Source organism: Ptychodera flava, chromosome 4, assembly GCF_041260155.1.
Source record: "Ptychodera flava strain L36383 chromosome 4, AS_Pfla_20210202, whole genome shotgun sequence".
NCBI classification, from domain to species: domain Eukaryota; kingdom Metazoa; phylum Hemichordata; class Enteropneusta; family Ptychoderidae; genus Ptychodera; species Ptychodera flava.
The window spans coordinates 14,456,751-14,470,860 of record NC_091931.1 but is presented as its reverse complement, the minus strand read 5'-3'; the positions used below and the strand labels follow the sequence as shown (position 1 = coordinate 14,470,860).

General features: G+C 36.7%; 1 protein-coding gene across 2 annotated transcripts in view; it reads right to left on the bottom strand.

Moving 5' to 3' along the window:
- Nucleotides 1-14,110, bottom strand: part of LOC139130431 (lactadherin-like) — a 29,398-nt gene that overhangs the window by 7,941 nt on the left and 7,347 nt on the right. Inside the window, exons 5-7 of one of the 2 annotated variants that reach the window (XM_070696223.1) lie at nucleotides 11,191-11,411; nucleotides 9,791-9,898; nucleotides 9,189-9,531 (exon numbers count right to left, since the gene is read on the bottom strand). In XM_070696223.1, coding sequence (XP_070552324.1) covers nucleotides 9,391-9,531; nucleotides 9,791-9,898; nucleotides 11,191-11,411 — 470 coding nt within the window. In that variant the 3' untranslated portion in view covers nucleotides 9,189-9,390. Of the gene's footprint in view, nucleotides 1-9,188; nucleotides 9,532-9,790; nucleotides 9,899-11,190; nucleotides 11,412-14,110 lie in introns of those variants that run through there. The other variant, XM_070696222.1, reaches the window with a different exon arrangement.

The window sequence follows — 14,110 nt, the reverse complement described above, 5'->3', positions numbered from 1 at the left end:
TGGCAGATATTGACATTTTAATCTACATCGCCTTTCATTTGACGATTCTGCTGTAGCTGAACTTTGTTGTATATTTGCATGACATTTTCATGACGTTTTATAGAGTTCGAAATTACGTCAAACAATCCTTCCATTCCTCCATAGATTTATCAAAACATGGCATATGGTTATATAGATATATAGATAGATAGATAGATACATACATACATACATACATACATACATACATACATACATACATACATACATACATACATACATACATACATACATACATACATACATACATACATACATACATACATACATACGTACGTACATACGTACGTACGTACGTACGTACGTACGTACATACATACATACATACATACATACATACATACATACATACATACATACATACATACATACATACATACATACATACATACATACGTTCGTACATACGTACGTACGTGCGTACGTTCGTACGTACATACCTACATTCATACATACATACATACATACATACATAAATACATACATACATACATACATACATACATACATACATACATACATACATACATACATACATACATACATACATACATACATACATACATACATACATACGTACGTACGTACGTACGTACGTACGTACGTACGTACGTACGTACGTACATACATACATACATACATACATACATACATACATACATACATACATACATACATACATACATACATACATACATACATACATACGTTCGTACATACGTACGTACGTGCGTACGTACGTACGTACATACCTACATTCATACATACATACATACATACATACATATATAAATACATACATACATACATACAGACAGACAGACAGACAGACAGACAGACAGACAGACAGACAGACAGACAGACTAACAGATACTGATAGACATACATACTGATATATTTAGATTTACACAGACTGACAGAGAATCAAATATTAACGTAGTTTTTCATCGACTTTAGTTAGCGATTCAAAATTCTTTGCTTTATTTGAATAAAATAGACTCTATGTACTATGATTTGATCTTTTTGGACAAAGCACTGTATAGGCCTCATTTTGCCACCCTTTGAGGGGGGACTGTAAATTTTTGCAAGTCAGAAGTGGAGGAATTGAACATATTGCGAGTTTGTAAAGGAGGTATTTGAAAAAATCTAAGAACATTGTTGGAATCTCTCCCTCCCCCCTGTTGCAAGAGGTGTTTGTGACTGCAGCCTTAAGATATGGGTGTTAGTTCCTCTAGATATTACATGTTGTTCACTGATTCAATTTCAGGCCATCTCCTTCTCGGCTGAAGTTGGCCACTTTCCATTGTTTCGGTCTCATATCTTGTAATACCTGTTGATTTAAGAGCATGAATGAAACCGAGGAAGAGAATTGCTTGAAAAACTTCGCTGCAGTAAAGTTAAACATCAGTTTTGTTTTTACAATTTTTTGGGTTTAAAATACCTTTGAAAGATTTCCTATAATATTTGGTGACGATATTTAGACATGATATATACGGTTGTTGACATTTTCATCTATATCGAATTTCATTGGACGATTTGCTGTGGCTTTAATTTGTTGTTTATCTGCATAACGTTTTTATGGAGTTTTATAGAATTTGAAATTACGTCAGACAATCCTTCCATACGTCCAAAGATTTATCAAAACAAGGTATATACATACACAGATACATAGATACGTAGATACACACATACTTACAAACAAACAAACAAACATACATACATACATACATACATACATACATACATACATACATACATACATACATACATACATACATACATACATACATACATACATACATACATACATACATACATACATACATACATACATACATACATACATACATACATACATACATACATACATACATACATTCATTCATACATACATACATACATACATACATACATACATACATACATACATACATACATACATACATACACACACACACATACATACATACATACATACATACATACATACATACATACATACATACATACATACATACATACATACATACATACATACATACATACATACATACATACATACATACATACATACATACATACATACATACATACATACATACATGCATACGTTCATTCATTTATTCATTCATTCATTCATTTTTAGGGCTCGATATTAGCAGTCATCCTTCCTGCATTCACTTCCAACCTTTTTCTTCGGGCTATCAAAATCCATGAAATTGGAGCCCACACGGACTACCAAAGATCGGGACATCAAATTCTGTCAGTTCTTGGCGTACCATGTCCGGTCAATCACGTTCGGACAAGCCAATTTGCAGTCAAATGTAGTTGGGCATGGTTAGGGCAGACTATGACTTTGTTATAATGCAAATTACAAAAACAACCGTTCCGTGGCACTTTGCAAAAAAGTTACAATATCTCAACTGATATACTTGGGTGACAGGTACAGGAAATGATGGCAAATGAAAACGCATTTTCATTGTGCCACATAATGCACACATGTGCAACATGTGGATTATTTTATAAACACCTGACATCACTTCCTCGGGGTTTTTTTGGCCAGAGGTCCATATAGTTTCCTTTCATTAATCTGACTTTGTTGTGTGTACCGGCGATTTACTTTCTGTTCTATGCTGTTTTGTATCTATGTTTATCCCTATTGTATTACGACTTTTGACCTAGTACGGATTGGTATGATTGCGATTATTTCATTGCATTTTGATCATAATGTTTCAATCACGGACAATGTGCCTCCTCCCTGTAGAAAGCCCATGGTCTATTTTAAGCACTGCTACAATGTGTCTAGTCTCGACGTGCTGAGAAGGTCATGGTCGTTGTCATGACGACTATCAAAATTTTCATACAACTCTGAGAATGAAACGAGTTTTCAATAGGTCACTAAACATTTGAGTATCACTGCCCCCCACCCCCTCCCAAAAAAAAGATCGTTTCTGGTCATCACCGCGTGAATCATTTTAGAACTTGCTTGTCATTGCATTTTTGGGGGGTTACAGTTTAATCAGTACAGCTATCCTTGATATCCCTGTTTGCATGTCGAAAATTGCTAAACAGAAACAGAATTATTATACAGCCAGTGAAAAAAGACAACACCTGTTGCATCAATAGTGCAAAACTAGCATTGTCAAGAATAAAAAGGGGGAAAAGAGAAAATCACCGCATTACTTTTGCTGAATACCAAGGACCAGAAATATATCTTGGGGGGCTTATACCAGTTTCCTTTGGGTATTGGGCGTGTAAGTATTCACATCAAATGACTAGAAAATTCACTTCATGGACAGAATCTTGAAAAATTGCAGTTTTTCTTGTTTGGATTATGAAAAACAATATCCCTAAACTAAAATATGCATGGGCTACCAGCCATTGTCACTGGGCTACCAACTTCTGAATATGGTAGCCCAAGTGAACTACCAGGGGAAAAAGTTTCGAGCCCTGCACATCCATCAATACATATACTGACAGACATATTGATAGACATACTGGCAATCTTACTGACAGACATACATTCACATATACTGGCACATATACATATATACATTAACGTAGTTTTTCATCGATTTCATTTAATTATTCCAAATTCTTATCCTATTATAGCTATTACATCATAACATCTATTACAAAGCTAAGATAGTGGCGTTAGTTTCTCCAGATATTATGGTTTTTTCACTGATTCAATGTCAGGCTATCTCGTTCTCCGCTGGACGTAGCCTATTACAATTATTTTGCATTGATATCTTGCAACAGGTGTTGATTCCAGAGCATGAATACAAACAGAAAAGAGCATTGCATTGAAACATGTCCCGCAGTAAAGTAAAACATCATTCATTTTGTTTTTCGACATTTTGGGTTAAAATAGCTTTGAAAGATTTTCATGAAATATTTGATTAAGGTATTTACACATGAAATATCCGGGTTATTGACATTTTACACTATGACGCCTTCCCTTGGTAGATTTATGGTGGCTAAATTTATTTTACCTTTGCATAGCAGTCTCATACCGTTTTGTAGTGTTTAAATTTCCGTCTTGCAATCAATACATCCTTCAATTGATTTATCCAATATGGTACTTGCATTAAATGACATACAATGACATACATACATACATACATACATACATACATACATACATACATACATACATACATACATACATACATACACACACACACACACATACAGTGTACATTTTGTGACTGTTGATTTTGTCATCATCGGTTCAACAGAAAAGAAAAAAATCACAGCTGTAGGTTTTACTGCTGTCATCGTTGTTTAAGTTTTGCTTCACAATGCCAATCACAGTCTCCGAGGACGTTAGAATGTGCACGTTATTCAAGTCCAGGGTGAAATCTTTATATTCCGTGCTATCGAAACATTTACCCTCGTCTGAGTACATTTGTCACTGCTCACGACCATTAATGCCCCTGCGAAGTCAACGGCCTTTTAACAAATGAAGACCTTCATATCCGAGATATTATTGTACCATTTTGTATTGCATGGCCGACAACGCAACCCTACTTTATTTAGAATTCCTGTTGTTGGTGAAATATGTGTCTTATTTATTTGTTTGTTTTTCCTGCGTCGCGTTTGTGGACTTTGCAGGGTCTCATTCCTCTCATTCTGGGAGAGACAGAGGGCGGTTCGATGATCACGACTCTGGTATCGGACGGCTCCGAGCGCATTCTGATCAATAAGAGATTCTTCCGACAACATCGCACGCAGAGCACTGGAAAAAGCTTCGAATAATGATATGATGTTTGAGTTTTATAGTTTCATCATGTAATAAAGCTTTGGCGAGGCTGATTCGCTGTAAACCTAAAGTCTATTTGATCGTCAGAATTAAATGTGCTATAAAGGCGGAACAATGGAAATCAGTCGAGTGGCACATTCCACTCAATGTACGACAGCTTAAACAATATTGAAGCTTATTTGACCTTTGCACAGACAAGACGGAAAAAATCATGTTCAGTTTTTGTTTGACAGAATGATAGATTGTCACGGCTTGGTTAGTCTAATAGGAATAACACGATTGGAACTAATTTTGGAGACTGGGATCTTTTAATTGTTCAAATTTATCAAAAGTGTTAGGTGCCCTATAGCTGAAAGTTTCAACATTACACATTACACTTAATAAGTAAATAGCAAAACAAGAAAAGTAGATGAGCTTAAATTTGCTGATTTAACCAACAATTATACATTATCCTATTCTCCAAAATACGTTCCAATCGTATTGAAGGCAGTTTTAGATCGACCTGATGTAATTAAACCACCCCCAATAAGGTAGAATCTCTTTTTTGGCTTGTCAACAGCTTGCTGTGGTTGATTTTGATATTCGTGCAAAGAAAATTCTCTGTTCTTTGAGAATGGCACGTCGGCCATTGTTAAATTTATTGCAATTACACTAAATTGAAGTACTTGTTCCTTTGGTCGAGACGTTTGCAAAGTGATCGTTGATTGTATTCGTGATCGTAAAATAAAGTATTAGTTCACGGTTTCTCTTGACAAGAGTGTGAGCAAAGCGTCCCCTGAAAACCGTTTCTCCAGTTGAGGCCATATCGAACGGAAAGCAGCTTACAGCAGCGCCTACAGAACCAGGCGAATTGGCAGGCCTACAAAAGTATGATGCTCAGTACGTTTCCCAGCTTAAGTCCGAGCGAACAGACTTTGTACTTGTTGCTGCAATGGGGAGAAGTTAACTAGCATGCATATTTAGCCTTGAACAATCTTTTCGCCCCCCCCCCCCCCCCCACCGTGGCATTGCACACAGCTCGGAGACCGTGAAACTATATGGGAATGCACAGACAAGAATTCGGAGGAAAAAATATCTGAGTCTTGTGCTGGGAATATTTATCATGCTTGAACTTGCCAAAACTTAGCGAGAGACTATTCATTGAATCTGCGGCCGCATCCTTTCTCCAATCGGGGAGTTATCGACCGTTACTACAAAAGTACGTGCTTTTGCGTTGTTGTGGGATACGACCAACAGTTTTCAGCTGTAGATTATGTATTTGCATACAAACGTCCGTCCATGTTAGAATAAAGTGGGTCGATTTTCTCGAAGGAGAGTCGCACAATGAACTTGGTGATTTACTTATTTGTACGTGCAGCTCTTGTTTTTGATATTTATTCAGTGACATTGTAAAAACTTGCCTGCATGGTGCCATTTCTAGTCCACGGTTATATTTATGGCTCAGTGATGTTAAACTGTGCTGGAAGTCCACGATATACCAACGCATTGCTATTGTGGTACTGTCCTACATGTGCATCTTCCATATAAAGTCTGAAATACAGCGCCCTCGATGTGTAGTTCACAAATTACAATGAAGTGTCACTACTGGAGGAAACGTATCCAGTCTATGCTACTACGGAACTTTCCAGATTATTAGAGGAAACTGCTAGCCATCCTTCTCTCATCCGTGTGTTGGAAAAGATTAGTTTTCCTCGGAACAAGAATACAGAGGAAAAGACGTTTAGTGTTGTTTGTAACCAGAGTCAACGGTGCACAATCAATAACTTCCGATGAACAAAATTTACCACCTATGACATCAAAAATGTATTACGGGAGAATCAACGATAAAATCACCGATAACAACAACAGGACGACAGAGAGCGCCCTCATACAAATGTTCATCGTTTATACCTCAGCTTCAGAAAAAATTGAGAGCGCTAGTGAGAAAGTGCAGCCTGGCTACTGAGTGACTCATCACATTTTCCGAAGGATGCCGATTTGATGTATTGTATGATTTTTTAAAGATCAGAACATTTCATTAGATTGTAAAGATATAAACCTGGCGAGTATACGCCCCTTTTGTTAGGCATTTTAAAACAGGCGGTGAATGCTTGGGAACATCGTATTTGGGTTTGATATTTATATAACAGATTGTTTCACTACTATTATTTACATATGAAAAAAGACTGAAATCGTGACAGAAGATTTCTCAAGCGTGATTACAGGGAAATTCGAATTTGAAATTGACTATGCAAATCTCGAATTCCAAAGCTGTTACAATCAACAAATTTAAGTTTCAAGTAGAAATGCAGACTCTAGTTGTTCTTCGGAATTTGCCACAAACGCCGTACATGTTCTTACAGGAGATACTACATACATTATCGTCTCAAATTTGAAGAAACACAATCATTTAGGCTATGCTACGAAATTTACACAGACGAATAATTAGTCAGCTGTTTTCACTGTTCAGTTTTGTTCTCGATTTTTATATTTATGTTAATTTTAAGACCTTCACTTTGAGAGATTCAATTGTGTTTAAGGATGATACATCGATGATAGTACTTAAAATAATTCTAGCTGGAACAGACTTGTCAAAAGCAAAACGTATCTTATTTTATATCTGTAGAAATTGTACAGTTTTATCTGTTTTTTGGGTTTTTTTGAAATGAGAATTAGGAAAATAATGTATATTTGCTCATTCTTTATATTTAGTTAAACTCTTCATCGCTTTTAAAGAGAAACGCGATGAGATCTGATTATCATTAATGTTAATAATAAAATAAATACAGAGACTATCGATAATAAATCTTGTCTGTGGCAACATCAATGAGTTTGGAGATGAGGGGAAAGGGTCAAAAGAAGATTTTGACTTTTTGTCATGCGTGATCTTTGTTTATCATGAAGCGGGGGAAATCCTGCGCCTAACCTGTGAACTCCTGTTCTTCTCGATGAAGATGTGCAACTAGAGGGTATCTCATCACATGGTTAGGAATAGAATAGGATTGATATACTTACAAAGAACGAAATACTGTTATTCCCTACGCGCGAACATAAAATATATTTCTGGTGTTTTACCTAAAGAAATTCCCGTTCGACGCTACTTTTGAATCGTATAAATGGACTCATTCATTACAAGTTAAACATCGTCACAGAGCACAAGGTGACACAGTAGTACGGGATACCATGTGCAGCCACTCTTTTTTTCTTAGGAATGTTCAGATTGCCTGACGTTCGAAAAGTGACAAAAACAAAATGAAGGCTCACATCATGACAGAGTGTTCAGCAGATGTATTTGTCGTGTGAATCGTTTTTATGTGTGAACTATTCAGTCCGATGATATGTGTATGTTCTGTTTTCCTTAAACTCAATTAATGCTATCCATCACGAAGTTTAGACTTGAAACCACAATTGTTCACAAAAAGCGCCACCATGATACTGTAGTCAGAGGAAGTGCTCGATATCATGTGTGTTAAATCTTCATATGTGACATTTGTGCTATGTCACATCTCACGGGACGAAGGTTGACACAGCACAAATGGCAATAATTTTACAATGATAGGAAAACACTTACATTTTGGGGCTGCATTTTTATTCCACCACGCGCATCAATATGGAATTATTTATGTAAATAGGCATATCCCATGAACCTATATGCGTACAACGTTTCCACAGAAGTCATTACAGCGCCCAACAATTCATTGATATCTTGATGAACCTTATAAGAAAACATCAAGGAACTAACAAAAAACTCACACGGGAAGAACTTTTTAAGGTACAATGTTGTTGCATTCGTTAGTCGATATCCTAAACTCCTTACTGGTTCAAAACTCTCCAGCTTTCGATTGCGCCCTGTCGATTGTCGTAAGGAGCAGAGAGTGACGGCCATCTTGTTTGTCAAAAGTTGTCACTGTCACGCTGAGCGGTACGCACTCACTGCCTGTGCGCGATAGACCTGTAAGTGCGACTCGTAAATTTGTTTTGTGGAGCATGTACAAAGACCGACAAGGAATTCGATGGAACTACCGTGTCTTGAATAGTGCCTACAAGTTTCAACATACTTGTACTGTATTTAGCTACTGTACCTAAATTTCCCTTGTCCATGAAAGCCCTTTATAGTATTATGCCAGCAACATCGCAACCCTGGCGGAGAGCAACAGATGGCTTGTTTGTCTACTTACACGTTGAAAATGTGGTTCAATAACACTCTCAAACTGATGACGTATATCGAGAAGACCTCGAAGTTAACCGTCTCGACCTCGAAGTTAACCGTAAAATATCGGCGAAAACTGATGGTTTACGGTAAACGTCACAAGAATGGGAATGAAGCGATTGTATGTCAGTTATCCTTAGAAATTACAGTTCCATATAATTCACATGAATGAGTAAATGACACGACTGCAGTCTCTCATGTGCTTATAACCAGACTCCTGGAGTTACTTTAATTGAACACATGCTACTACAATGAAATTACAAGTGATGAATTACCAATATCCTTCACCAAATACTCATAAAGTTATAGAGACAGCTTAGACGTATGTGTCAACTTAAGCTTCAGGCTAGGCAGAGTGTTTGTCTTCATGGTCGTTGATGTCGCTTCTCTTCCACTTCTAACATGCATAGACTTCAACACGCATAGCCATTCGTCGCTTCCATGACATCGGATAAAATCGAACGTACCGGGCCGTGAAGGAATTCTCTCTGAAGTCATGGTAGACGACAGTATTTATATCATGGTTTCCAGCAAACAGCTGTAAAATAAGGGTGGAACAACTTTAATAAAAGTTAATGAAACAATTCGAATTAAGTACTGAAAAAAGAGACGAAAGTCGGATGTCAATTCTCAGAGTTGTGCACATATCTACAAGTATAGTTGTGTCTTTTATAAGGAAATTGTTCCGTCTTTGGTTTTGTCGATTTGATTGATTTATACATTCACCATATGTTTGAAAAATACTTATTGCATTGAGTTTGTCACAAATAAATATTCACATCTGGACTTGACGATACCTTATCATTGCCCAATGAGTCAGCAACGAACTTCCAATCATGTCCATCCTCGCTGTATCCTAATTTGTATGACTTCACCCACATGGGATATGCACTGTCACCACGGCCCTTTGAAAGACATAACAAGTGCTTGGAAAATTACACATTTCATTATACCTGTATGTTCGTGGGGAAGAGACAGAGACGCAAAAATTACAGTCGCGCCCCCTTGTCTGAGTTACCCTGAATATTAATTACTTTGCAACAAATGTAACAACGGATCAGTATATTTTTAGGAATTATGGATTTATTCATCAACACAGAGAAGAACAATTGACTAAAATAAATTATAGAAAAAATCAATAATTTTAACACGACAATTTTTGTAGATGTGTCCATGATTTTATCGTCTATTATTACACGTCACCTATATTACTGATCTCGTGATTGGCTAAAAGTCCGCCACGCGGTATTCCAATAACATGGTTCAATTTTGCTATGTTGCCCTCGACTCTTTCCCGCTAAGCGCTGGCTGATCGAACACAAGTTCGAAGCGCGCACATGCATTGTAGTGTACAGGTGCCGCGCAAGGAACTCTTGTACGAGATACAGAAAGTGCGTCATCCGAAAATTTGCGCATCATTTCAATCTGTTGTTCGATGTGCACAGTACAAATAATGGATTTGCGATGATTTAAAATGTTCGATGTAATAAAATTTATAACACATGAAGCATGTACTAGTACAGAAGGCTTATAGTGATTGCACAGTATACATATATTGATTGGTTTTTTTTTAGTCAAATCCACTTGTAATCTTTCAAAGTCTTCCACACAATGAAACAATGTCATTTTCAATGTCTTCCCCACCAGCGATGTACAGTTTGAAACTTTCAAAAAGATTCATCTAACTTCTATGTACGCTGAATTGAAAACATTACACTGTCAAGTTGAAATTTATAAACACACTGACATCTGTACATTTCATCACTGTCTTCAGATGAACCTGAAGAAGCTCTACCTATAGAGCGATATGTCGTACGCAAGAAATACATCAAAGTCTAGATAAAATAACCAGAGTGACACCATGTTTTTTTCAACGTTTATGGTGAACATACAAGAGTTCTTACCTATTTGAATGGCTCAGATGTTGAATGGCAATTGAGAGAATGTTTTATGTGTATTTATAGTGTGGTTGAGAGAGCTAAGTGTTGGAATTCGAATAAAGACAATGAGAGCAGCTAACTGTGAATATTTAGGCCGTCAGGTGTTAATGTCTTTAATTTGGAAATCCACAATATATATATATATATATATATATATATATATATATATATATATATATATATATATATAATATATTGATTATCGATTGCCATACTCCTGCCACTGTAATCAGTTAAGAAACGTTCAGAACACTTACTTGTGTTGCCACTTTGGTGACCTTTCTGCTGCGACCAAGGTCAATTTGCAGCCACTCGCCAACCCTGTTGAATCCTACACACCAGGCAGAGGAGACACCAGATCCTACAAAATTCAGTCTACCTTGGTATGCCCTATGCTTGTCATTATACTCGCTACTTGCCGTCATTTGTGAGTTTGGTATTCCTCCACTCTCTACTCCAACGGCCTCACCTTCACAGGCTGTGGAGGCAAGTGAACATGCTTACTAACGGGAAAGGACCTCTAAAGCTAGAAAAACAGTAGCCGTAACTTTGAATGTCATTTTCATTGTCCTCTTTGTGTCGGTAAATAACCATTTCTTGTTGTATTCCGGGTCCCAAATGATGTCAAAATCCAACTGTACAACTTGGCAAAACAGCCCATCTGTGTGCATGTAATGTACAATACTATTGATATTATACTTTTAGACCGGACTTGAATTAATAAAAACCCCTGTCTATTGTACACAATGCTTTCTTTTAAAGACCAATATTTTTTTAGTAGAAGAGGAAAATGTACTGGCTTTAGTGAACACACATAATAAAAATGTTATAGAAAAATAATCGCAATCATACCAATCCATAATCCACTGACATTAGGTCAGAATTCGTAAGACAATAGTTGTAAACATAGACACAAAACAGCACAGAACAGACAGTAAATAGACGGTACACAAACAAAGTCATATTCATGAAAGAAAGATATATGGACCTCTGGCCTCTGAAAATATAGCATTAGTCCCCTTGACATGTTATCAGCAGATTTATGGTACCTTCTAGCCACTGTTGACAAGTCATTGTGAATGACATAGTGCCTACTTAGTTAATGGATTTTGAAAGCCTTTAAAGTAAATGACGGTAAAGTGATACTGGTCAACACCTTGCCGGAAAATGGTAGAGAAAACGATGTATTGATGTGTATGTGCAGTTGATATCTGATGTGTGAATGGAATTAGTTAGCTAACTTTGAGAAATAGTGGGTTATGTGATCAATGATTGTAATGTGGTTATTAGAAATCTTATATGGTGTTGGTTCGTGATAAAGATTGATCTGTGTGGACATATGTAGAAGTCCCTCATATGGAATATGTCAAGAGTGAAACTTGACTTGGTTTAAAAGTACAGGGAACAAAGGGAAGTACAGGGGATGTTAAAGATATATATATATATATATATATATATATATATATATATATATATATATATATATATATAAACTACTGTGTACAATATACTTAACTTAGAGTTTTCGAAGTGTCTTGGTGAAAGACAAGAAATTTCAGTATCATATTCGGAGTAATTTCTTTACAACGTCCAGAGCTGACATTCATTCTTGCAGTCAATTTTTATTCAATAAAACAATAACAACAAACAAACATGCATTTACTAAGCACATGTTTCCTTTTTTAACGTACAAGACCTGACATATTGTAGCTCATAGCTGCAAGCAGCGATGCTGGGGCAAAAGCAATTTTAAGTGGGAAAAAGAAGGCAAGTGTCATCAGGGAGGGCAAAGGTCATCTCATTTACACGTGTTTTTTGCAAAAAAAAACCTTTTGTTCCTATTGCTACAGCTGTCAACTAAAAATCAGACCACTAGGTTTATTGGCTCGCTCAAAATTAAGGTAAAAGATGTGGCACTATATGGTCTACCATCACACCAAAAATGAACAAAATAGCCCTTGTGGCTACTGATTAAGAGGCAATGAAGTAAATTTGAAGTAAAGGGTCATCGAGGTCATGTGACCTTTTGTCACCATGTGTACCAATAATCGGACCTCCTGCTCTATTGCCTAGCCCAGTATTATATATGTACATAATTAATGAGGCACTTGATATGGCATTATGAGGTCTACCGTGCTACCAAATATGAACTTAAAAGCTGTTGTGGCTAATGATTTATAAGCATAGAAGTAATTTTGAAGTCAAAGGTCATTGAAGTCAAGTGACATTTTGTAAAAAATATTTGCTCCCAGAGATATACCTAGTGTACCAAGAATCAGACCTCTAGCTCTATTGGCTAGCCCAGAATTAGATATGTGCATAATTAATGTGGCACATGATCTGGTACCATATTGTCTACGATGCTACCAAATAAGAACTGTTAAGCAGTTTTGGCTACTGATCTATAGGCATAGAAGTATATTTGAGGCCAAAGGTCATCGAGGTCACATGACATTTTGTCAAAAATCTTTGCTCCCATAGTTATTCCTATGTACCAAAAATCAGACCTCTAGCTCTATTGGCTCGCCCAGAATTAGATATGTGCATAATTAATGGGGTATAAGATGTGCTGTTCATGTGACATTTTGTTAAACAACCTTTACACAGACACTTAGCCCTGTGTACCAAAAATCGAAACTCTAGGTCTAGTTTAAAGGCCGGAATTAGATATGTGCATAATCAATGAGGTATAGAAACATGCCAGGGTCAAAGGTCAAGTTCATACTCAAAATTTTGATGTGCAATTTGGTCCCCTGTTGGTCATTGTTCAATAGTCAATAGCCCTCTTTGACTCTTACATAGGCCCGAATAAGCCAATGCCATAGCTTAGCTGCAGAGGTTTGCGCAACGGTTTTGGAGATTTTTGCTTTGCAAAGAATTTACGGAAGAAGAAGAGGAAAGAGAAGAAGTGATCCTGAGTAAATACAATAGGGGCCACGCCTCATAGGGCTTTGGCCCCTAAAAACAAACATGGCCGTCTGGCAACCATTTTGGATAATATTTCTATAATAATTTACGTTCAAATGTTAGTTACAGTGTGCAGTTCTTATGCCAAGTTTGAAAGACTTTGGTCAAAACTTGTCTGAGAATTGACAGTAGACATCAAATACAGGAAAAAAAGTAGCCTGCAGATGGCCATATTAGATCGTATCACAAAACAAATCGACGTGCATATCT